Source organism: Ostrea edulis, chromosome 7 (genome assembly GCF_947568905.1).
Source record: "Ostrea edulis chromosome 7, xbOstEdul1.1, whole genome shotgun sequence".
Classification (NCBI taxonomy): Eukaryota; Metazoa; Mollusca; class Bivalvia; order Ostreida; family Ostreidae; genus Ostrea; species Ostrea edulis.
In genome coordinates this window covers 72,295,234-72,317,815 of record NC_079170.1, presented here as the reverse complement: position 1 = coordinate 72,317,815, position 22,582 = coordinate 72,295,234, and the positions used below count along the sequence as shown (strand labels likewise).

At 34.9% G+C, this 22,582-nt stretch overlaps 1 protein-coding gene across 4 annotated transcripts; it reads left to right on the top strand.

Moving 5' to 3' along the window:
* The first annotated feature begins 2,676 nt into the window (after positions 1 to 2,676).
* Positions 2,677 to 15,296, top strand: LOC125656901 (cytochrome P450 7A1-like). Of its 4 annotated transcripts, none has more exons than XM_056145298.1 (5): positions 2,677 to 2,731; positions 12,183 to 12,403; positions 12,734 to 13,659; positions 13,773 to 13,951; positions 14,084 to 15,296. In XM_056145298.1, the coding sequence occupies exons 2-5, from the start codon at positions 12,324 to 12,326 to the stop codon at positions 14,369 to 14,371; spliced, it is 1,473 nt and encodes a 490-aa protein (XP_056001273.1). In that variant the 5' UTR covers positions 2,677 to 2,731; positions 12,183 to 12,323; the 3' UTR covers positions 14,372 to 15,296. The 4 variants fall into 4 exon arrangements, with proteins under 4 accessions (XP_056001273.1, XP_048743481.1, XP_056001275.1 ...); XM_048887524.2 differs by lacking the exon at positions 2,677 to 2,731 and adding an exon at positions 11,435 to 11,482; XM_056145300.1 differs by lacking the exon at positions 2,677 to 2,731 and adding an exon at positions 11,464 to 11,649.
* The last annotated feature ends 7,286 nt before the right edge of the window (positions 15,297 to 22,582 follow it).

Here is a 22,582-nt window from a genome sequence, read left to right as displayed (position 1 = left end):
TTAAATGCGCAAGAAGATGGGATAGTTAAAGAACAAAATGTCAGAACATATGATGCCAAGCATGTGGTTGCATAGGGGAAAAAATCTATATAGCATGGTCGTTTCTTTCATCTATATTTCATTCATTCTTTTCACAAAACGAAGAAAATTTGATACAGAAATATGATATCTTTGAACTTAATTGTCTGCTATATCGATAGAATTGACGACAGCCAATAAACAAGTAAACAAAAATAGCTATGCAATAGTAATACAAAAAAGCGAAGGTTCTAGATTCATTGTCACTTCCTTTTCATTGTCCATTTAAATCTTACAAATCTTTTTGTGCAGTGTTATAGTCTTCTGTTACAATATGTTTACAAAATCTATTTATAAAATTGAACGTAATCGACTGAATTGTCTTTCGCTTTTACAAATGACATAAAGATATATTTATCAGAATTAAAATATCTAATGTCAAAAATAATTCATTTTTTATAAATATTTGTGATTTGCTTCATTTTTCGTCAAGAACATTCACGGAATGTCGTTCTTTATCAGATAGGTGCACAACCACGTGTGGAACTATCCATGCACATTTCATAATGTCGACGTCTTGTGTACGTTTATCTACACGAGGTGTCATAGTTGCTCAATAATATGACAAGAAGAGACAGATTGTAGCCTTTTTCCTGCCTTCATTGCTACCTGCGATACTCCAGCCTCGCTTGGAATGTCGTGCCCGAAAGAATTCTGAAATGTTTGTTTTCAGGCATTATGACACGGGAGCTTTTAGACTTCCTATAACGACTGTACACTTCAGTTTGTTTGCAAAGAATGGCGCGGCATTACATAAGAATATTCAAAATTAAAATGATAATGTCTTAAAGATTCCTATCAATGTTCATTATCACAATACAAACCAAATGTATAATAATTTTTCCCAAACGATTGTGGGGATTTTATGTTACACATGAAACTGAAAGAAAAGATTTAGAGTATCAGTGTGTTTTCTGTCGAATGACAGTTGAAAGGGATATATGAAATTGATGGGCTTATTCATTCTCCAGTTTGGTAAATTTTGGAGTCCCTCGTGTGTGAATGGTTGTGAAACATCTGGTACGCTCGAGACCGACCTTTAGATATTTACACACAGTTTAAGATCATGATAAAAAAAATAATATTGACATTTAAACCTTGATCCGAACAATAAATCATGGTTGATTGTTGGGAAAAAAAATGAAGTGGGTATGATATGAATGACATAGCAATAGGAAGGGAAAGTTTTTATTTTGTTTTCGGTCTACACTAAATGGTAAAAATGTTTATCTTATTTAGACCAAGTCCGATTCCGTCCGATTTGAAGATTTTGTTCTCCAACCAAGGAAAAACGTCATTAATACCTCAAGATGAATTAACTCGGTCATATCAGATGAAGTCTTAATCACTGGTGTAAAGAAATCGACATCATTACGATTACACAGAAGGTCGGCCCACAAAAGAGAGTTTCTTTTTAATTATTTCTAAAAGACTAACAAACAAAATTCAACCTACAAGCTTCCGATTTATCAGATTTCTGGTCATATATGCTAATTCGCTTCTTTTGAAAATGATTCTTGTCCTGTTGGCTTGTTTACATGAACATTTAAACGGAAATGAATCGTATATTTCGGCTCTTCACGGTAACTACTAGCACAATAGATAAATGCATTTAAAAATATCACAAAAGATGTTTTATATCATCATTCGGTTTAAATCCCACAAGTTCATATTTACATAATAAAAAGGGGGACTGTTGAAGTGATGTCTTAATCAAACCCGAAAATATGCAAATCTCACGTGTCCTATACGTCTTAATTTCTTATTTCCTTTACCAAAGAGAGAAAAATGCAAGAATAGAAACACAATGGTGAGTCGGGTGGTTTTAACTTTTCTCGCTTCTTTTTCGTAACGAAACTCAGAGTCAATGTAACATTGATGATATTAGTAAAAAATCTCACCTGTTTTAAAAATAATTATAGTACATGTACTGTTGTTGCAATACAAGCTTCTTATCTGCATTGAGAGTAGAATATATTTTATCTTTCGATTTCTTGCAATCGAGGAAGTAAAGAGACCAATAGCCACTCTCGTTCTCAAATATATTACATGTCACGTCCGCCTTTTGTTGAATAAGTAATAAATTATAACATATTGAAAATAAAAGTGTAAAATTACACGCAATAATTGAAATGTCTGGTTAGTTATTGTTTGAAAATTAGTACATATTACTTGTATATTTACTGGGGAAAATAGCAGAAATATTCTATTTTACTATAATAAGCCCTTCATCCTGGCATATCATCTTAACATGAGCCAATTCCTAAGATTCTGTGTAATCGTAATAGCTGATTTCCTGATATAGGTAACCTTGAATACGAAATGTGTGAGCACCAAGATTTGATTGGGTGAGCACCATCTTGTAGTTATCTTGTATACATGCCGAGCTTGTACAACATCCAGGAGACATCGTCACAGGTCCCCCCTCACTGTGACCTGAATACTGGAGGAGTGACTCCCGCGTGGCATCCCACCAGAGCCGCAATCTGTTATAACTTACCTTTACTTATATCTAGGCTTGTTTGTTTATTTGTAATGTGTCAATGTTTTCTTGCAATAAATCACGAGCGATTCATGATGCTGCTTTTCTTCCAAATCACAAGAGTCATTCTTTGTGTGTACGGACATCATTGTATTTGCGGAATCTATCAAGGTATGTGGAGTAATTTTCCTCAGCTTATTCTAAGTTGTTGATATCGCATTAAAAAATATCTTAAAGTGGACCAAATGTTAATATAACGGTCCGGGGTAGGCAAATTTCCATTTTCGTCATGTAGTTCTCGGTATTTGCTCTCCCAATGCAACATGCGGTTGACATTTTTCACTATATTGGATTCAGAAATGCAGAGGCGCATAGATAAATCACAATTTTTTCTTAATTTGCAAATGGGAAGTTTAAAAATACCCAATGCATTTCTGACAAACCTTGCACGATGACTCTACAAGGGGGATCCCTAGCGGTATAGGGGATATGTTCAAAGGTGGCTTGAAAAAGCATCTAAATCGCCTAAATATCCGGTGTACCTTGCACGGTCGGAACAATTATCCCTCGAAATTAACTACGTGTGCAATTAAGTCCATCTTCTGGAGGAGCTACGTGGGATTGACTAATATCCGTTTACAAGTATTTATTTTTTCACCGATATCGACTAGCATACATGGAAGAAGGATGCAACTGCACGTCAAACACGGTATTACGGTATAGAAAATTTCACGACCCCCGACGGGAGGTAAACTATGAAAACGATAAATTCTTTGATTGGTTTTAATATGCCAGAGACGACAAGAAAGTGAATCGCTGGAAGTTGTGTGTGGAGAGCGTACCCTCGTGTCGGGGGCTACCGCGGCGAAACAATCACCTATAAATCAATGCAAACTCGGGCTAGTTACGCCAACGATCAACGGGAAATCGTATGCTTGACGTAAGCAAGCGGCGGTTGTAATCTGTCGGTAATTATTATATAAAATATTAAACTTCCACTACGTAAAATTTGAAGTATTCTAAAGTTTGTCAGGTCCTTCAAATTCCTCGGGTTCCTAGGAATTAAGCAATCGCATTGATTAAATCCTGGATAGAATTAGCACCTTGGAGAACAATTAGCATATTTGAGGTGTTTATCTCATCCTATGCGGTGACTATTAAAGTGAATTGGATTGCTTCTCAAATTCAGGCTGGACTTCTTGCAGTGCTCGTCCCGTGGCTGTGACGCAAAGTCCGTACTTTAGTCATAATTTGTAAACGTAGAAGAAAAAAATCCAGAACTTCCCCGTCCCGCCAAATTATGTCACATGGTGTCACGTGGTCTCAGAGGGCGCGGTATTATTTCCGCAATAGCTTGAAAGATCTTTAAAAGATTAGCGCAATGTTTGAATAAGGTTTTATCACCTGAAAAATGATTGATGTATTTTGTTTGAATTGTCTGCAAAAAATGCACAGTCTTCCGCTCCAGACGGAGTTACAAAGATTTACTAGAATATGCCATGTTTGCAGATTTTTAAAAAAAAGTTCGACTCTCATACCAGACAGTAAATATTGTCCTTTTGAGTGTGCACATTTGGATTCTTCAACTATCTAACATTTAAAAAATGCATATTTATTGTCTAGAATATTTCTGCTCAAACAGTATACACACAGGTGAAAATATGTCATACTGATATCGATGTTTTTAAAAGGACAATTTTCTCCATTTCATCATGTTTATTGCATTTGTGATTGTGAACATCCTAGAAGTCACAGTTTCTTTAGTTTTTATCGATCTTGAGATTCGCGTCATAGATGTCTCGGGGGGAAGGTTTGTATCGGTAAATACAAACTTTTAACTGATAGTATCGTAAATCACGACCTGATATTCATCGCAAAACATTGATATTATTTTATTTCTAATAAAAACGGGTCTTTAAGTAAAAACAAAAGTTCTTTTTATAAGGGTTCCCACCACCTACACTTCCAGTGCACTGCAGTGGAAGAATCCTCGGCGAAAGGACCCTGAGTGCAGCGTAACATTCGAAAATTAGTTAGGTTCATTCATAAACCTTCAAATCGTATCAATTGCATCTAAAGGGTGGGAAGTTGTGTGTCGGCAGCAGAAAATCCTTCATTTGTTTTGTTTCCAGGAGGTCTCTCCGGTTGGACTATTTTTTGTCAGTTTACTCATTAATTGTTTTATGAGCAAAAATAAACGAGTTGCATTCAAATTTTCGTTACAAAAAACGTTTTGCTGATTACATCACCAAAGTGAAAAGAATGTGTTGCTCCATTGTGGAGGAGACAGTTTGCAGGATAGATCGTGATTTTCAACGAAACCAATGACGTATTCTGCAAGGGCAGTCCCCCTCTTTCAGTCTGCAGATTTCTTACTGACGCTATTCGACGTCACTTTGTAGGAAATGTATAATGAGAAAAATTAGTTTTCATAACTAACTGGCGGGGGTCCTACAGCGTGCGTACCGCAGTAGTGTACACCAAATTTGTTTGTTTGATATACACATTTTTTCGATGATAGAGTACCATCCCTGGGGTTAGAAAACCAAACAGTCAACGAAAAATGTATTGAAAATATCAGTTATTTCAATATATTCTTTTTAATCAATTTACACCCACTTCATGAAAAAGGCTTTCACTGATGAAATCTTCATTTATTATGAATTCAATATTTGACATTAGCTTCCGTTTTTCGCGTACTAGTCAAAATTCAAAATGATGATACGTGTAGGATAGATATTGTATAGCCCACGTGTACCACACATCTCCAATTTGACCATTTCACAAAAGCTTATTGTGAAATCGTTTTGGTTTTTTTTTTTTTTCATTTTTGTTGAAGAGCATTGTAAAAGGTGCACAATGCTTTTTAAAGGAAATACAAAGAGACTGCAGCCGTCTGGGACTTGAATTTTTACAATTACATTCTACTCGTTACATCAATTGTGTGTTTATCCACGTTTTGTCAATGAAACTATTGTACAAAGCGTTTCAATATTAAAGACCCACTTCTGTCGCTCAAGGCCACGACGCGTAATGAAGCATAGGAATACATTTACGTTTACAAACTGGAGACAGTAGTGCATAGTTTTCTGTTTAATTTATCACTCGAGTGATTTAAAGAAAAGATGAACCTTCTACCAACTCTAAACAGTCAACATAATGCAACCGTCATTACACATCGAGTTACAATAACAAACGTCATACGATGTTTTCGGCTGTTTACGGATATGATCGGTAATCTCCGTCATCGGTCGGAAAAGCGAATCAATGAATAAAGCGACTGTTTACAACCCCTGTATTCATAAGCGTCACACGCTGCCTCACGCAAGTCCTTATCCACTTATCGGAGAATGACACTGTTTTCTTCGTATCAAGTGAACAAAAAAGGTTGAGAAACAAAAACGGGAATATCTTAACAGAAAAAACAAACAAGGCGTAAAAAGTAAATAACACAGACAAATTGTTAATTTGGAGTCGGGGTCAACGCAGCGAGTGATTTATGGTGTCTCCCCTGTTTATTCCTTGAATATCGTGGTAAAAATCGACATGTGTTATTGTAGTCATTTACAAAAGTCGTCAATTTGATAAACGATTTACATAATTAATTTACTTTGCATACATCAACTGAGACTAAGCTTCACGCTGACATACCACTATATGCAGATGATAATAATGGTTTCTTAGTTTCACAAAAACATTGTTTTAGACGGCCACAGACCACTGAAACACAATTTACGAATGAATCAGAAGAAAATGACTGTCATTTCATTTCAAAAAAGGGTTGCGGTCCAATTGATGAAAATATTCTAGAGATATTCTATATGATGATTTATGTGACTGGATGTTCACTTAGAATTTATTTCATATGCCAAATACTTGTAATAATATAAAGGTTTCAATAATGTGGTTATTTGTGCTATTGTGTTCTGTTTCACAGGCAATCTTAAACACAGATCTAATGAAATGGAATATATGGATCAAATAAGCTTTAATTTAGGTTTTTTCCCCTATATCTTTAACAAAATGTTCGATTTCTTTGAGTTGAAAGTACACTAATTTTCAAACACAATACTGCATTTTATGTACAATGAAGGCGTTGCCATCGTGTCAGTTTTTTAATCAATTGAACGCAAAATATTGCGTTTGTAGACAACAAGTAGGACATATGGAAGCCTCTAGATATGGGTCAAATTTGACCAGGTTAATATGAGGTTGGTCGGATTCACTGACCGATATTGTGCTTAAATCAATTAATAAAGATCGACGAATGCCTCAGTGTCGATCAAATACTTAAGCTTTTCCGTTCCTTTCCGAGGTGACCAAAACCTTTCGGCGATGCAGACTTGTTACACATCCTGGCATTTCCGAGAAGTCAATTGCTTGATAAACTCTATCTGGTGGTATGACGTCAGAGCAATTGTTAACATGCAGGTCACATGAATGTTCACCAAGGGTGATAATTGCAGATGGCGGCATGTTGGAAATTGCAAGGGTCCTTATTTTTTCTCTCCAGCGATTCTGGTGTTCTCGTTCGTCATCAGAACGACTCCTCTATTAATTTTGATTGTATTTGAACTGAAACTATGCTCTCAAATTGACGTTTTCGTTCTTGATTAGCTCTTCAGTCCTGTTAGAAATTTAGCATTGAACTATCAAAGTGTTTTGTATTCATGACGATATGAAGGCGTTCGTGAATTCTACGTCCAAAACATAGTTAATCACACTACATCTAATACCAAAGAGATTTAAAGATAAGGAGATCAAAGTACAAGATGTCTGGTGTATGAATCATTCATTCACTTCATCTTTATTTCCTCAAGATTACCAAAAAATTAATATTTGAGATAAAATACCAGGTAAAATCATCATAGAAATTGATATGATTGTATATTGTTTAACGTCTCTCGAGAAATTTTTCAATAATATTGCCGGTGAAAGACTGCAAAATTTAGGCATATATTCGGCGCTTACGGCCTTTGAGCAGGGAGAGACCTTTATCGTGCCATACCTGCTGTGACACGGGGCCTCTGTTTTTGCGGTCTCATCCGAAGGACCCAATAAATAAATAAACAAACCTCTTTTTGCTTAAAGAACAAAGTCAACCATAACTAATTATTTTGTTGATGATAGGTACCATAATTGATTTGTCGAAAAAATATTTGTCCATTAATATCCATGCCCTAGATATGCTTCTGCTGAGCATTCACCAGTTAGCAAAACCTTCTTCTGAGCATTCACCAGTTAGCAAAACCTTCTTCTGAGCATTCACCAGTTAGCAAAACCTTCTTCTGAGCATTCACCAGTTAGCAAAACCTTCTTCTGAGCATTCACCAGTTAGCAAAACCTTCTTCTGAGCATTCACCAGTTAGCAAAACCTTCTTGTAAAGACATATTTACATGCTTTATGGAAAGATCATGTTCCCGTTCAAATTTGTATATTTTTACAAATTAGATGGGTTTTCGTGAAGTACAATGTCTTTGAAATTACATTAACTTTTCAGTGGAATATTACTGCAACGTGTATGTACTGGTATTTGCAAAGTATACGTGAAAATTCTTACGCAAAGGATTAGTGCGTCGGAACTGCAACATTTCTCATAATTCACTAGAAAAGAAATTCCAGAATATGCTTTATTGAAGAAAATTTTAACGCCCAAATTACAGCTAATTTTAACTTAGACTGAAAAAATGAAAATGAATTACAACTAATTATGCCGAAGATGCGAGTTTTGCACGTTTTTAACTGGTTGGCATTTTTAACGTTAGAAGCTAGTTAGCTTCAATGGTTGCGCTGACGTTAAATCGTTTGAAGTGCAAATTTTTCGAATAACTGGTACAGAATTTCGAAATTAAATACATTAATTAAATTTATTAAAAGTAGCGGTGGTCCCCCTTTGTTCACATCAGTATCTTCTCACTTCTACGTGAACAATCAAACTGATGATGCAGGTTGTGATCTACTTCCGAGAGGCCCTCGTACATGTCGATTCGTCACTTTCCGCCTCGTACATGTCGATTCGTCAATTTCCGGACGACAATCGTCACGTATACATTTATCTGACTTCGTCAGAGATCGGCATATTCCGTAGTTTGTTTGCCAGCTAATCGTTTTAACTTACATTTAATGAAAGCATTTCCTCTCCTCTTGTGCATTTAGTTGGCCTTGCGGAGCGTGAGTGGTAGCTTGTATGCGATCCAACCATAATCATGAGTCAAAACACCTTCCCCTTAATTGGACACCCTCCAATTAGCCGTTGATATATCTTTGGCTAATTTTAGTCGGAATTTGTTCCACTAATGGAAATTTGACAGGCTCATAAGTCTGCTTAATTGATAGTTAATTAATTGTTTGAAGTAAAATTTATTCTACAAGTATTCAAAATGCTACTTTGACATTTTAAAAATATATATAAAGTAGTTTTGGGCATATCCGCTCCTAGAAACGTCGAACAAAGAGGGCTGCATCTTGCACAATTTTGATTGGTGACGGAGGGCCTAGAAAGGTTGACCAAAAATAAAAAAAAAATAACGACATATGAACATTGAATCTATATTAAGGATATACCACATCAGTATTGACATGAATGAAATAAAAAGTTCGTATAAATTTACCCTTTTCTTAAACTTTAAAATACTGTGTAAGGATTTCAACAAATATGATTTTGCAAATTTATTTTTAGGAAATAACCCATGAAAATTGTAGATCTGTAACAAATATTGCCGAGAAAAAAGATTGGGTACACATGTTTGAACTGACATTATTTGTAATAAATTCTAGTTTTTTAAACTTTTGAAGTTCTGTACACTCTTAAGGTACATCGCAAAACAAAAGCAGAGTATTTTCTGAGGTTATTTAGCGACCACAGCAGATAGGACGGCAACGCAGGAAACATAATGCCCCCAATTTTCGTCACATTGGGTTGAAATTTTTCAAAGAGCAACTCTCTACGCCATGACTTTTTAGGACATCAGAAACATTGAGTTATTCAGTGCTTCGTGCGTCTGGTCGATGACTAAAAAACCCTTTTAAAAAAAAACTTTATACAAAATCAAAGATCAAGGTGATAGCCTTTCATATAGGTAACCCTCGGACTTACTCATAGTGAGAAAAATATATAGTAAGCTTTGTATAACTATTGGTTTGCTGGGGGTCAATGATAAGGGAAGGACAATGCTTACGCAACGGTGAGGGGGGCGGATTAGTAATACTCGCACATGTTGGCTGTTGTTTTCCCCTGAATCAGTGGGGGTACAGATTAAAAGAAAAGGAAACCATCAAACGTCTTGAAATAGGAACCCCCGCATATACAAGTGTAATCTAATTGGTGCATATGGCGAAGCACAAGTGTTGGGAATAAATATAATGTGGACGGAAATAAAAATAAGGAAATTGTATTGGTCGATTAAATCAAAGTGTTATATACAGGCTATGGTTGAATTTCTGTGCGAGTCGTGAGCTTTAGATCTATTAAATTTATCTTTCAATATCGTATTTGTAATTTGTAGAGTATAATGCCTGTTGTGTTGCAGTACAAAGGTGAAACTTTTTTTTCCAGTATTTTGTTGAGGAATCGATTTACGATGACGGCAAAAACTGAAAATTTTGTTGAAATTGAAATGATTGCCACTGCTAGAAGTGAAAGTACATGCAGGTTGAAATTGTAATGACCCACCTGATACCGTATTAACGTCTAAATTGAAACTTTTGACACAATTACATGATAACAATTACAGTAGGTGTAATTCCTCAAGTAAGATAAATGTCGAGTACACACTCTCCATATGCTTGACCTCAATAAGGTTATTCCCGTTTTTCGCCCCTGGAGGGCGTCTAGATCGAACAGTTCACACTGAGAACCTCTGCGGGAGGGAAAAATTCTGTGAAGAAAGTGAAAATGATACCTCACTCTGATAAAGTACATGAAATATACAGCGAGACTGCCCAGAGAACGTGAGCGGATCTTGGCACAACGTGTAAATCGATTTCGGAATACCCAAATCTGATTTTTCCAGCAATATTATTAATGGTGCGGATGTGATTGAAGATTTTAAAAATAAAAGTTCAAATTTCACTGCATCGCCTACTTGATCTCTATTATGAAATCTGGAAGAGACACTTTCCGGAAATGTAATTCCCATATACTGTAACAACGAATGAAGTTGCCTTCGACTATTTCCACGAGGTTTTACATCAATTAATCACGTCAAAACTTTTTGATTATTCTTCATTTATTTTTAATCCTGATGTAAATATAAAAAGTTTTCATTTCATTGTACATTAATTTACTATAAAAATTTAAAGTTTCACTTCAACGCTCATAATCAGAAATCAGGGACTAAATGGACCTTACTATTGCTATCAGGTATTTTCGGACACTTTTTTCCTTCGGTGAAATTAATAACCTTCAACTCATTTGATATCAATTATACATAACACACTAAAACAATATTCACATAAACATCTATCGTGTGCTTATTGATTTTAGAAATCAATCTCTGCAGTGGAATTCTTTTTATTTTCATAAAAAAAAGACGAAGACAATATATTTATATTTATATATTTTTTTCTTTTGTAATTAAAGAAATGCAAATATATATCAATAGACTATCGAATACTTTCCGTTCAAATATTATCGAAAAAGTGATAAAAACTTCAGAAAAATACACAACAATAATACTTATCCCTGTTCATTACACAGTATAGCGGCTAAACATTCCTGCAGTAATAACACGCTATTCGTTAGGCGAATTCAGTACAGTTAAAGTTCCCAAATAAATTGCACGAATGGAAGCCGTAGTATCGTAAGAGAGCATGACACGCCCACTACCGCGTTTGTATGAATGAAAATAAGCCCCGCCTCTCCTGAAAAAATATAAATTGACACACACGTTAGTGAATTATCATACTCTGCATTTGAGACAGTAAGTTTCACCTCACTGATACACAAAACTTGCAGATTCTTAGAACATGTGGACTTAGATTAATACTTTGTGTCTATTTCTTTACGTGGACTTAATTGAATTCAGTTCTATCGGTGGGATCTTGTTAATTTCACCTAACCGGCTTCTTGTACTTCTTGACAACACGTGTAAATTTCGAGTTACTTTCATTTCTTGCGGAACTATGATTTTTTTGTTTTTTTGTTTGTTTTTTTTTTACTTTAGTTTCCCCTCGATATGTATTGCCGGTTGTGCATTAGCTGATATTTTTTTTATTCAGTCAGTCTTTTTCCTTCCGTTATGTGAGAGGCGGTCACTAAAATGTAAACAATGCCTCGTGTATCGAGTGGTTCGATATCAGCATTTCCGGGCTTGTCGTTTGGAGAGTTGTCTGACATATGGGGAATTTCTAAAAGGCTTTTTCCTATATATTTGGCACCATGAGTAATAATTTGAAAATGCTATTCGCGTCTATTATTAGGGAATATGAAAGTCCACATGTCTAAGCTACAATGTATAAGTGCATTTAAATATCGAGATAATCTCATTGTACGGTTTTCGCATAGTTTAAACGATTATATTTGTAAGATTAATTAACCAGTCATCATTCCATTGCCTAAAGACTTTGTAACCATGTGATGAAAAAATACATTTTACTCATCCATTTTCTTTTGTTTTCCAGGAATTTAAAGAATATTTGGTTGTCAAACGGTTGTGAATTCCGCAAGTTGTAACTGCTTCATCGCCAATACAAAGACTAAGTTTTAATTATTACACGGATATACCTTACAAGTGACTTTTATATTACCCCAAGAAAGCCAACATGATTCCGGTTACCGTCTACATTGGAGCAATAGTGGTGCTGATTGTAGCAGCCTACTTCAAGTTTTTGTTTCGAACACGGTAAGCTAATTTTATATTTTCCTCACCTTTTCTCAGTGATATCACGGCTAAACCAGGCTTCATCCTGGTTATTCATACTTTTGTCATTGGCCAAGTCCGTTATAATTAATCAAAGATTTATGATTTCAAAAGGCTGTCATTTCAACAAAGACCAGTTTTCGCTTCTTATTAAATATAAATCAAGCCCACAACAGATAGTTGGCATAGTGTATTTTAATCAGCGGCAAACAAAAGTCATGTCTTAACAACTCTTTGCATAATTTTTTCTGTATTAACTATGCAAAAAAGGAAACACTTATGGCTAATTTCTGACTTTTGCTGTATTTACAGGAAAGAAAATGAACCTCCCATTCCGAAAGGCCACTTCATATGGGGGAACGGAGACCAGTTCCATAAAAATGCTGTAAAATTTCTCCACGATACACAGAAAAAATTAGGAGATATTTTCACAATTCGACTTTTCCACCAGCATTTAACAATCCTAATGGATCCTCATTCCTACGAAAGGATGGTGAAGGAGAAAAATTTTGATTTCGATGCAATTCAGCGACAGGTGAATCATAATGTCTTCAGCTTCGCTCTTACAGACGCCCGTAAAATGATCAAAGAGGCCGGAAAAACTGTAAAGGGACCTTACCTAAACAAGGGAATGCACCAATACGCCAAATACCTCAACGACGCGTATGTTGATGTCAACGAAAGAACTGATATGGATGCTGTAAAAAGTGATTGGCATACAGATGGACTTAGATCTTTCAATGCCAAAACCTTATTCTCTGCTTTATTTTTCACAATTTTTGGCAAAATGGACAATGAAACTTCATTTCAACCCAACACCGTCTTCAAACACTTCGACACTTTCCACAAATACTTCAACTACCTCTGGCTCGGGATGCCTGTTAACATGTTCCCAGAAGCCTTGAAATCTCTTAAGTTCCTGTGCGATCAACCAAACTCCCAAGATTTTCTTAAGAGAAAAGACCTGTCTGAATACATTCGATTTTCCATGAATTTCATGTTGGACAACGGTCAGACGGAGCAGGACATCATTGGCCACAATCTCGTATACCTCCACGTCAATTATAATACCTTCAGAATGGCTTTCTGGGCTCTCTATCAACTGATGGAGCATCCCGAGGCTCTGGAAGCACTCAGAACTGAGGTCCAGGAAATCATCGAAAGACGAGAAGACAATGTCAACGAAGACGGTGAAATTGAGCTCAGTCTGGAGGACGTCGACCGCCTCCCAGTTCTTGGTAAGTAGTATGCTATTTAGATTATTTATCTAGCTTGATTGGAACTCTTGAGAAATATTGTGTATATGTCTTAAGACCGCCGTACTTATGATATTTTGATTTGTACATTACAGACAGTATAACAAAGGAAACACTTAGAATATCTGGTGGAGTGTTCATGGTGCGAGGTGTTGCTGAGGACACCGAATTCCAAACAGAGGATGGCCGCACATACCACCTAAGAAAAGGGGATAAAGTCGCCATGTACCCACCAGCCATTCACAAGGACCCAGAAATTTTCGAAAACCCTGATGTAAGTGTAATATTAACTTTCCTGTCATTAAATTACACTTACAAAAATTCTGATACATGCAAATGAGACACCGTCTGTTCACCAGCATGAGTAATGCATAACTAATAAATCTTTCCCTTTTGTCTGTTACAGGAATACAAATATGACAGGTTCGTCGATGCCACTTTTTACAAGAATGGAAGAGAAGTGAAGAACCCCATCTTGGCTTTCGGTTCCTTGTGTCCAGGAAAGAAGTACGCCATGTGCCAAGCCAAGTGGTTTATGTTATCCTTGGTGAATGCATTTGACTTTGAGCTGTGTGAAGGAGAGAAAACCGAGTGTGATGTGAATTATCACGGACACGAAATTCTACCCCCCACCAATGATGTTCAAATTCGCTACAGATTACGACAAGGACACAAAAAATTAATATATGTTTAATGGACAATTTTTATCACGTTCAGTGGTTGTGTTTAAATTATTTATTGACCAATGAGTGTAAGATTGAGGGATGAATGTTTTTCTGCTTGAAATCAGGTGAGTGAGAGAATGAATGAGAGGTTATGAATGAATGCTTGTACCAAGGTTGTGATGTGGTTTTTTTTTTTTACGCCAGTAGAACTTACAAAATTATCACATATTTTGCATAAACAGGTCCCAATAGTTTTGTGAGTATCTGATATGTGTGTTTGCGAGTCAGAAGAACATTTTATCATACATTTCGAGAAAATTTCATCTCCTCATGTTTTGTTTGGATGCGATAGATATGACTAGCATTTAAGCATAATCCCAATTTTCTACGTTTTACGGGTACACGTGCAAATACAGTTTGAGAAGATTATGGCAAAAGGCCATGGTTGTAGTTGAATTTATTTTTTGAATCTCCACAATCTTAACGAGTTCGAAGAAGAAACTTGAATCTCCTGTTGTTGTCTCAAGATTATATTAGAACTCAAAGCAGTTTTTGTCCCTAAATCGTTTGTAGTTCTTGTGATGATAGATATGTTAACAGTTTTGCCAATTTGGACAAATTGATACCTTTTGTGATGTCATTGTGAACACATTCGAATACTTTGCATCAACAAAACTTTTATTTTTGTATATCATGAATTGACAATTGTGAAATGTCACTAGAAGACATGTTGTAAATTATTTTCGCCATGCCACATTTTAGAACATGATTATATTTCATGTTTTTCCCATTCGTCTCCATGTTAAGCATTTGTAAAATATCATTTATTTATTTTTTAAGTTATTGATAATTTATTTAACGTCCAATTTAAGATATGTCAGATCCAAGGTGCTTTATACAGCCTTTTGAGGTTGTTACCATTTGTTATAAATAAATTGTATGAAATATACAAAAGTCTCAATGTTTTCTTTGATATTGAAGCATAATAACTTGCTTCAATACTTGTTCAAACTTAACTTTTTAAACGGGAGCAGCAAATTCCGAGGAGGGGGCCGGATGGAAGGAAAGAACATCGGCCATCATACGATCCCGGAAGACTGCATTGCACAGTGCAACAATACAATAACTGAAGACAAACACCAAGAGGTTGAAAATAAATAAACGAATAAACCACTGCAAAAATGAAAGAAAAATGCATTGGTACAAAACACAAAATAACCCAAATAACAGACTCCATTCATTTTATTTCATTTTATTCGCTCAAACCACAATGGAAATGGTACATGGGGTACAATGAAAAATTTCATGTATCAATACAAGTAACGTCAGAGGATGCATATAGGTATGCAAATAAACAAAGTGGAATATATACATAAATATGTACAAAAATTTGAAGTTAAGTGTTAGGCGAACATACTAATTCGTATATCTTTAAAATAAACGTGCACAGGTTTTTCAGGCTTTTAACATTATTCGTTGACATGATTTCATAAAATTTCATTACATTTGGTCTCGTACAATATTTTCTATGTAGGTATTCTTTTCTTATACTGGATAAAGCACTACACTCTAATACAAAATGATATTCATCTGCAATTTTTGTTTCATTACATAAAACACATAACTCCAGTGCTTTCAAATTAAGATGTTGAGAGAGACTGGGATTGACGTCAAGCTCATTTCTGAACGCGTAGTACAATCCCTGGTTTGCAAACCTTTAGATATACATATCAACAATTATAATCAAATAAAAGACAACTGACACTGGGGACTTCAAATGCTTGTAATACTACGATATAAATAGTACTAATGTAATACTACGATATCAATAGTACTAATGTAATACTACGATATCAATAGTACTAATGTAATACTACGATATCAATAGTACTAATGTAATACTACGATATCAATAGTACTAATGTAATACTACGATATCGATAGTACTAATGTAATACTACGATATCAATAGTACTAATATAATACTACGATATCAATAGTACTAATGTAATACTACGATATCGATAGTACTAATGTAATACTACGATATCAATAGTACTAATATAATACTACGATATCAATAGTACTAATGTAATACTACGATATCAATAGTACTAATGTAATACTACGATATCAATAGTACTAATATAATACTACGATATCAATAGTACTAATGTAATACTACGATATCAATAGTACTAATGTAATACTACGATATCAATAGTACTAATGTATTACTACGATATCAATAGTACTAATGTAATACTACGATATCAATAGTACTAATGTAATACTACGATATCAATAGTACTAATGTAATACTACGATATCGATAGTACAAACGAAGCTGGTACTACAGATAGAGCACAACCGCCTCTTTGTCGTAACCGGAAGTCAGAAAGCGCAACATTGTTTTCTTCAACTACCCTACTCATCAATATGAAAACGAGTCTACACCTTTACACGTGTTGCGTTGTGAGTCGGGTCACCAGACCTCTTTACCGTACTTCCAAATATATAGAATAATAGGCTTTGGGGGTCGATCACGGTATCAAACATGTGCACGAATTATGAAAGGATCACATTTTCAAAACTGAAGAGAATAAAACAATAAGAAACCAACAGAAAATTTCTCAGGCACAAGACAGGACTACCAAATCCAGACCTTTATTAGCCCTTTTCAATGTATTTACACAGCAGAGTTGTATCATTTGGTATGGTGGTTGTGTAGGACTAATACAACAATAATGCGCAGTCACAGCGAACTCGAATTTCTGTCATACTGCGCAAACAATGACGAATGATTCACTAATTTTACACATTGCAAAATGTGAAAGATTGGTGAGAAACAAATGTGTCCGTGCTGAAAATGATATCTATAAGAATGTTCGTAAAATATGCATAAATACATTTACATATAAAATATATTTATATATTTACATACATGTAATGTACATGTACATTCGTAAGAAATCCAAATTTCTGCCTGAAATTCATTGATGCTAGTAATTTTATTAATTTGACAGATAAACTTGTAGAAAACGAAAGGGCATGCACAAATTCCAAATTATTATCAAAACAATCTAATTCTAATTTTTTTTAAACTGTTGCCACGAATACATTTATGTTAGCACCTAACACCACTTTTCGTTTAATTTACTATATTATATCTGACTTTCCAAAAAACTGTCGCATTATATCTTATCAATGTTTGCATGAAATAATAGGAATGTTCGTACAACCTGATGCAACAGAATACAAATAGGCTGAGGAAAAATCAAAGAGTAATTTGCAGCAGCATTGCTGTCCCTTCAAATAAGATTTTAAAAAAACGAGCGGAACCCCCCCCCCCCCAAAAAAAAAAACAAATAACAAAAAATCCACAAACAAAATGAAAAAAAACCCAAACAAACAACCACACAAAATACACCCAAAACCAAACTAGAGAAAAAAAAGATCTCCTTCTGAAGTCCAACAGATTCTGGAGCCATATTGACTATAGATACTCAGGTATGAAGTCAAAGGGCACCAACCCTTGGATATATCTTCTTGTCTTGAATTCCGTAATTCATCAATATTGATCACAAGAAATGAGAAAGAATGGTGTGGAAATTTTTAGGCTACAGTTTGATGTACAGAATTTGTATAAAGTTCGATTTGGGATTTTTTTTAATGACGTTCTATCTTACAATTATCATAGTAACTAAAACAATTTACAGATTATGTCTGCTGTTCATGTGTGCCCCTCGCGTCAACAGCTCTGAGTTATATATATTGATTCCGTAATTCTTGTAACATTAGCAATTCTTTTAAAAATTACGTCAGTAACTCTTATCAGAAAACAGGTGATTGGAATTTATTTTGTATATTTCTACCCAAATTTAGGCCCTTAAATCTTTTTCGTCTGCATTCCACTGGCGATAGGATCATGAAATAGAATTAAAGTGAATCTGAGCGTTCCGTTAATCGAGATATTGCATACACGAGAAGGCATTTTCTCGGCTAACAATTCACAGGTATGCTTTTAAGGTAAAGTGAAAGGTTTAAAAAAGTGAGAAAGCTTATTGTTTTTGCTAAAGTGCCTGTCATTAGGATGAGCGATTCACACTACGAAGGTGGACACAATGTATATCAAACTGAATAGGCGATTATGGTGAAAAAGCACAAGCAGAAACCCAATGAGCGTGAATGAATACCTCTCTGATAGCGAATTCTTTTAATTTTTTTCATGGCGTGAATGCTCTTCTATGTTTCTTGTTTCCCATAATAACACAATGACTGTAAAACTTTCAATTGTTTTCTCTCTACATATCTATAGATTCAAATCAAATAAAGATCGTTGATAAATGGTTAAAAACCTTAGATATATTACAGAGATTGTATTAAAGAAGACCTTTTTTTTTCGTGGCTTAAATCCTTGGGAAATTCTAATCAAGCTGCATATCTGTCTCAAAAGGAGGTAGCACAAACATAACCCGTGGCCCAAATACCTGCCTTTGAGTGAAGGACTCTTTACTAATTACGTCCGAACTGGTACATGATAGATTGATTTGGTTAATTGGGACCGAAGTTTGGACATCTGGCCTAAGCCAAAAAAAAAAAAGAAAGAAAGAAAGCTTTGACGATATATCGTTAAACAGAATTAACAAGTATTGGACCAATTGCGACAATAATTAGCAACGCCAAAGAAAAAGTGAAATATTAAAACCTCGTTTCTTTCGAATGACTTGTGTGAGAATAGGGCTTTAATTCTAAATAAATACGTGGAAAAGAAGCAGACATTAAAAATGAAAATGTTTAAAAAGAAGTCTGAATAAGAAGGGTATGTATGGGTTAGTATCTTTGATAATTCCACGATCACGTCCGCTTCCGTCGTGTCAAACGTCGCAGAATGGATTTATCATTTCGTCTATTTCTCGTCCTACACTATTCTGATAGATCAACACACAGCGTACGCGTAACGACATTCATACCAGCTGATTTCTGTGTGTGGAAATAATTATGAACTGAACTTTTGTTCGTTAGCTAATTAATATGTTCAAATGCATATACTTATGTGTGTCAAAATGGTTTATTACTGGAAGAATTTGAAAATTATGTCAGTTATCGAATTTTTCCTGGTTAAGCGGCTCAATTAAATGTCAATTCATTACGGAACTAACAGTGCTTTAACACATACACTTCGACCCCTATAGACAAAGCAGATCTCTGTTAATGAGAGTTAAGAGGTTTTACTCCAAAAGGAAGAACTGCAAGTCAGTACTGCTAAAATGTCTTTGATCACTATTCGAATATTCATAGCACCGTTGAATATTGCCTTTCTGTGAGTCTTTTATGGGTGTTTTCACACGACGGAATGTAAGACATTTCAGCATAGGGCCTCATGTTATGGACCGGTACCATGGGAGATGGGTCGCCAGCATGATATTACCAGACAAATTCTTCATAACTATCCAATAATCATATTTATTACCTATCAAATATATGTTTTCGAATTATGAAACTGTCTGGTTTTAATGTTTGCTAATCATTATTCCTGACAAGGCAAGCTGTCCGACCAAGAATATAAAATATGAAATATTTTTTTGGTGTCCAAATATGTTTTAAAAAGGGAGTTTGATTGTCAAAGTGAAGGTGACCTTACGCGACGGCCGCGCTGTATGTATAATGGGCTTTGCTAAAGTACAATAATGATGTTTCATTCCACTTTCACGTGTTTACAGACATCAGTGGATACTATATCTGAGTAATCAGTAAGAGTTAGCATATATGGTGGTATCCGTTTGGATGGTCTACTAGTGTAAGACTTAGAAGAGATCTACGCGCTGCCGGCATGCAGTACCGTCATATTGTGTATAAATACCAGTATCCAAAACCATCTTAGGTGTTCAGATAAATAGAAATTGAAATACTAGTTATTTTGCGCCAAGTCAGATTAATTCGACTTGCGTTTACATACTACCATAACACTATGGCATTTATACAGAGAATCTTCTATTGTTCCACTCGTGATGATACCCTCTTCTGTGCAGGTCCAAATTTGTAAAGATATTTTTTTTTTTTTTTTTTTTACAGAAACGTGAGAAAAATAGTTTGTACCTAATGCTGCTTCCACGGTGGTATAATTAAATTCTTATAAATGCATATTTCAGTTATTTTGCATCAATATCAGAATGCAAGGTTCTCTTTTTTTACTATTTTCACTAATGAATTCCTGTTTTTGATTAGATACATGCTTTTTTCAGTCTTTACAGACTCTGATAAAAGACGAAGAGCGGCAATACAGGGAACCATTTTTATATTGCAATTTACCTATGCTTCATGACATTTTTCAAACTTAATTGATGTGTGCAAAAACTAACCCTTCTGGAAAGCTGAATCATAAATCTGTAATATAATTAAGGAATTTTTTTTTTTAAAAATGTCCTGCTCACTTGTTGAAGACGGTCGTCTGAAACTCCTCAGACTTTCTAATGTTTAAAACCTCTATAAGAGCGTTATTCTTTTCACAGCCAGCAAGTCAGTCCAAATCGCACGGTTGCCCGAGCCTGTACTTTAAGACTATGTTTACATCTATCTTATTTTTAAGGCAATCGGGAGTTCTTTGCTTAAAATTGCAACTTTACTTTCCAAATAACAATTAAAAACTGTATTTACATATCAAACATGAAATTAATTGCAGATTCTGTTTAGCTTTGTGATTTGTATAATTGCATTCAAATTCTTACAGAACATGATACACGTACCCTTTTTATATAGAGAGAATGCGTCATGTCTTTTGTGTCTTTGATTTATGTGTTGGAGAGGTTAACTACCAAATACAGCCTGTATTGATATATATTTTTGAAAGCACTTGAGAACATATTTTGGTAGACACAGATGCAACGCAGCGTTTCGCTAATTTTCATTTTACAATAATTAAAGACATTGCATCACAATTTATGGACCAAATGCTTGCGTCTATTTTGTGCTAATGAACATATATATGTGCATGTATTATCTATATACTTGTACCCTTGGCAATATGGTTATATAATTATAGAATTGTATCTATTTAGCTCATGTACAATTATGAATGATTTGAGTGAATAAATGGATTGAATTGTGAACAGAATAACAGAGACAGAAGATAAAGTACCCGTATGTACATGTATATCTCGAAAACTATATCTGTGTCAAGTCTACCTGTTAAACACTACCGAAACCATCCAGTCCATTGACCTAAATGGAAAATAACGCCAGCATGGTTGACTTTTGCGCTTAATTTTACACAAAGATTTGGGAACCGAAGAAAACGACAGAGTGATTTGAATTACGATTCCCGCAATTAGTCCCGTCCTCGGACAACAAATGCATATTTGGAATGTTTGACAAAAAGAAAGAAAAAGATAATAAGTTGTCGCTACTGATTGTTATCCTTCGACTACTATGGAAATCAATTTCCTTCTTGTCAGCTTTGTACATCACGAAATGCATTTTCCTTTAGGAAACAAAAAATAAATGCATTATGGTAATTTAAATTGCATTGTGATAATCTTATTTAAAACAACGATAAAACGCTAACCTTTCCCTAAATATAAAGTATGGTTTTCCGACCAATCAAATGTAAATTAGTATTTTTTAAAGAAAATCAAATGTATTGTAAATAATCTTATCCAATGCTTTTTCTCCATGAAGGAATTGAAATTCACTAAAGATAAATTAGTCGGTAACAACACCAAAGAAAAATTGACGTCTCGCCCTCACCTGGCCCTTAATCTTATCGATTCTGATTGGACAATCAATTAGCAAATTTTACAGAAATTCACAAAAACTTCTCACAGAAAATATGTCATTTCCAGGCAGCACTCTCTATAACATTGGCAGAAAAATTGACAGTGTGCAGTATATCATAATCTGATCGCGTCCTGTTGAAGTTAATTATGAGAAAATTTGTACTAATTATGCACGATGGTAAAAGGTGCTAATTGTACTTGTACGGCCAACCATAGATGCGTCCTCATACTTAACCGGTACTAAGGACCCCTATCAGTAATATTTCGCTTTGGATTATACATTGATGTAAATGCATATTCGCAGTAATACAAAACATGTGGTATTTTTAAAATCATTGACAAAGTTTGTTAAGAAAATATTTTAGTGCTGCCTGCTCTTCCTGAACCGACGCACTGACACCGATCTATATGTTTATTTTTCGATATATACTTGCATATTTTCTGACTGTAACCTTAGTATACTTA

Excerpts from the sequence above, each read along its gene's own strand:
- LOC125656901 (XM_056145298.1), top strand. The coding sequence starts at position 12,324 with ATGATTCCGGTTACCGTCTACATTGGAGCAATAGTGGTGCTGATTGTA. Across the intron at positions 12,404-12,733 it reads AAGTTTTTGTTTCGAACACG|GAAAGAAAATGAACCTCCCA; the intron begins GTAAGCTAATTT and ends CTGTATTTACAG. Across the intron at positions 13,660-13,772 it reads CGACCGCCTCCCAGTTCTTG|ACAGTATAACAAAGGAAACA; the intron begins GTAAGTAGTATG and ends TGTACATTACAG.